The sequence below is a fragment of the Panthera onca genome, chromosome D1 (assembly GCF_046562875.1).
Source record: "Panthera onca isolate mPanOnc1 chromosome D1, mPanOnc1 haplotype 2, whole genome shotgun sequence".
In the NCBI taxonomy this organism is placed as follows: domain Eukaryota; kingdom Metazoa; phylum Chordata; class Mammalia; order Carnivora; family Felidae; genus Panthera; species Panthera onca.
In genome coordinates, this window is record NC_138348.1 from 14,990,763 (window position 1) to 14,992,686 (window position 1,924).

Sequence of the window (1,924 nt, forward strand, 5' to 3'; positions counted from 1 at the left end):
ATGGAATCAAAGAACAATGTAACTTTCTTTGTCCTCCTGGGCCTCACACAGGATGGAAAGGAACAGAAGTTTCTGTTTGTTATATTCTTGCTCTTCTATATTTTGACGGTGGTGGGCAACCTGCTCATTGTGGTGACTATAGCTGTCAGTAAGACGCTGGGCTCCCCTATGTACTTGTTTCTTGCTAACTTATCTTTTATGGATGTCACTTATTCGTCTTGCATTTCCCCCAGATTGATTTCGGACTTGTTCTTTGGGGAAAATACCATATCCTTCCAATCTTGTATGACCCAGCTATTTGTAGAGCACTTTTTTGGTGGATCAGAGGTCTTTCTTCTGCTGGTGATGGCCTATGACCGCTATGTGGCCATCTGTAAGCCCTTGCATTATTTGGTTATCATGAGACAGTGGGTGTGTGTTGTGCTGCTGGTAGGGTCCTGGGTTGGAGGTTTTCTGCATTCAGCCATTCAAGTTAGCACAATTTATAGTCTCCCATTCTGTGGTCCCAATGTCATTGATCATTTCACCTGTGAAATGTACCCCTTACTGAGACTTGCCTGTACTGACACATATGTCATTGGCCTGTTAGTGGTGGCCAACGGAGGGATGATGTGCACAATTGTGTTTGTGATCTTGCTCATCTCTTATGGTGTCATCTTGCACTCTCTAAAGAACCTTAGTCCGGAAGGGAGGCGGAAAGCCCTCCAGACCTGTGGTGCCCACATCACTGTGGTGGTCTTCTTCTTTGTGCCATGTATTTTCATGTACGTGAGACCTGCTAAGACCTTCCCCGTTGACAAATCAGTGAGTGTGTTTTATACAGTCATAACCCCCATGCTGAACCCCCTGATCTACACTCTGAGAAATTCTGAGATGACAAATGCTATGAAGAAGCTCTGGATGAGAAATGTGTTATCTGTTGGTGTGTAAGTGCATTATCCACCATGAAAGAGTTATCTGACATTGGAGGCCATTTTATAAGAATGCAGATGTCTTTTTAAAATGATTCTGAGCTCCCTTGTTCAAAGAACTTAATTATTTTTAAAGGATGAACTGGATAATTGTGCCTTAATAACAATTTCCCTCCCTGGTAGAATCTATAGTCCATTATCCCTTGGAGATTGCTTCATTTAGAAAGGTGCAATACCTTCATAGCAAGGTGTCAACAATAGGTAATTATTTAGTAAATTTTTATATGATTACTCTAATTTTCAATCAACTTATGTTTTTTAATTTTTATGATACTTAGTAATATTTTAGTTATATTCTTGTTATTTCAGGTAATTCTTTTTATTATAACAATTATAATGTTAATGATGTATAGACTGTCTCGTTCAGTAAATTTCTGTTGCCTTATCTGCAAAATATTTTGTGTAACACTTTTGTTTTTATAAGAAAAATTGATGTGTAATGGATAATAATGAATAGTAAAAGAGAACACCTTACATAATGGGATAAAATGTGAATAAATTACCTACTCATCTCTCAACACGGTCTCTATTCCTCTTTCCCCAGAGGAATTCACTTTATCTGTTTCTTAAGGCTAATAGCCACTCTGACCAGTGTGAGGTGCTGTCTCAGTATGGTTTTGATTTGTATTCCCTTGATTATGAGTGACGTTGAGCATCTTTTCATGTGTCTGTTGGCCATCTGCCTGTCTTCTTTGGAAAAGTGTCTATTCATGTCTTCTGCCCATTTCTTCACTGGCTTATATTTCGGGTGTTGAGTTTGGTGAGTTCTTTATAGATTTTGGATACTGATCCTTTATCTGATATGTTATTTGCAAATACCTTTTCCCATTCCGTTGGTTGCCTTTTAGTTTAGTTGATTGTTTCCTTTGCAGTGCAGAAGCTTTTTATCTTGATGATGTCCCAATACTTCATTTTTGCTTTTAACTCCCTTGCATTTGGAGACTTGTCAAACA

The 1,924-nt window shown here is 38.5% G+C and overlaps 1 protein-coding gene across 1 annotated transcript; it reads left to right on the top strand.

Moving 5' to 3' along the window:
• Positions 1–930, top strand: LOC144613094 (olfactory receptor 4A47-like). Its single transcript, XM_078434008.2, has one exon. The coding sequence runs from the start codon at positions 1–3 to the stop codon at positions 928–930; it is 930 nt and encodes a 309-aa protein (XP_078290134.2).
• The last annotated feature ends 994 nt before the right edge of the window (positions 931–1,924 follow it).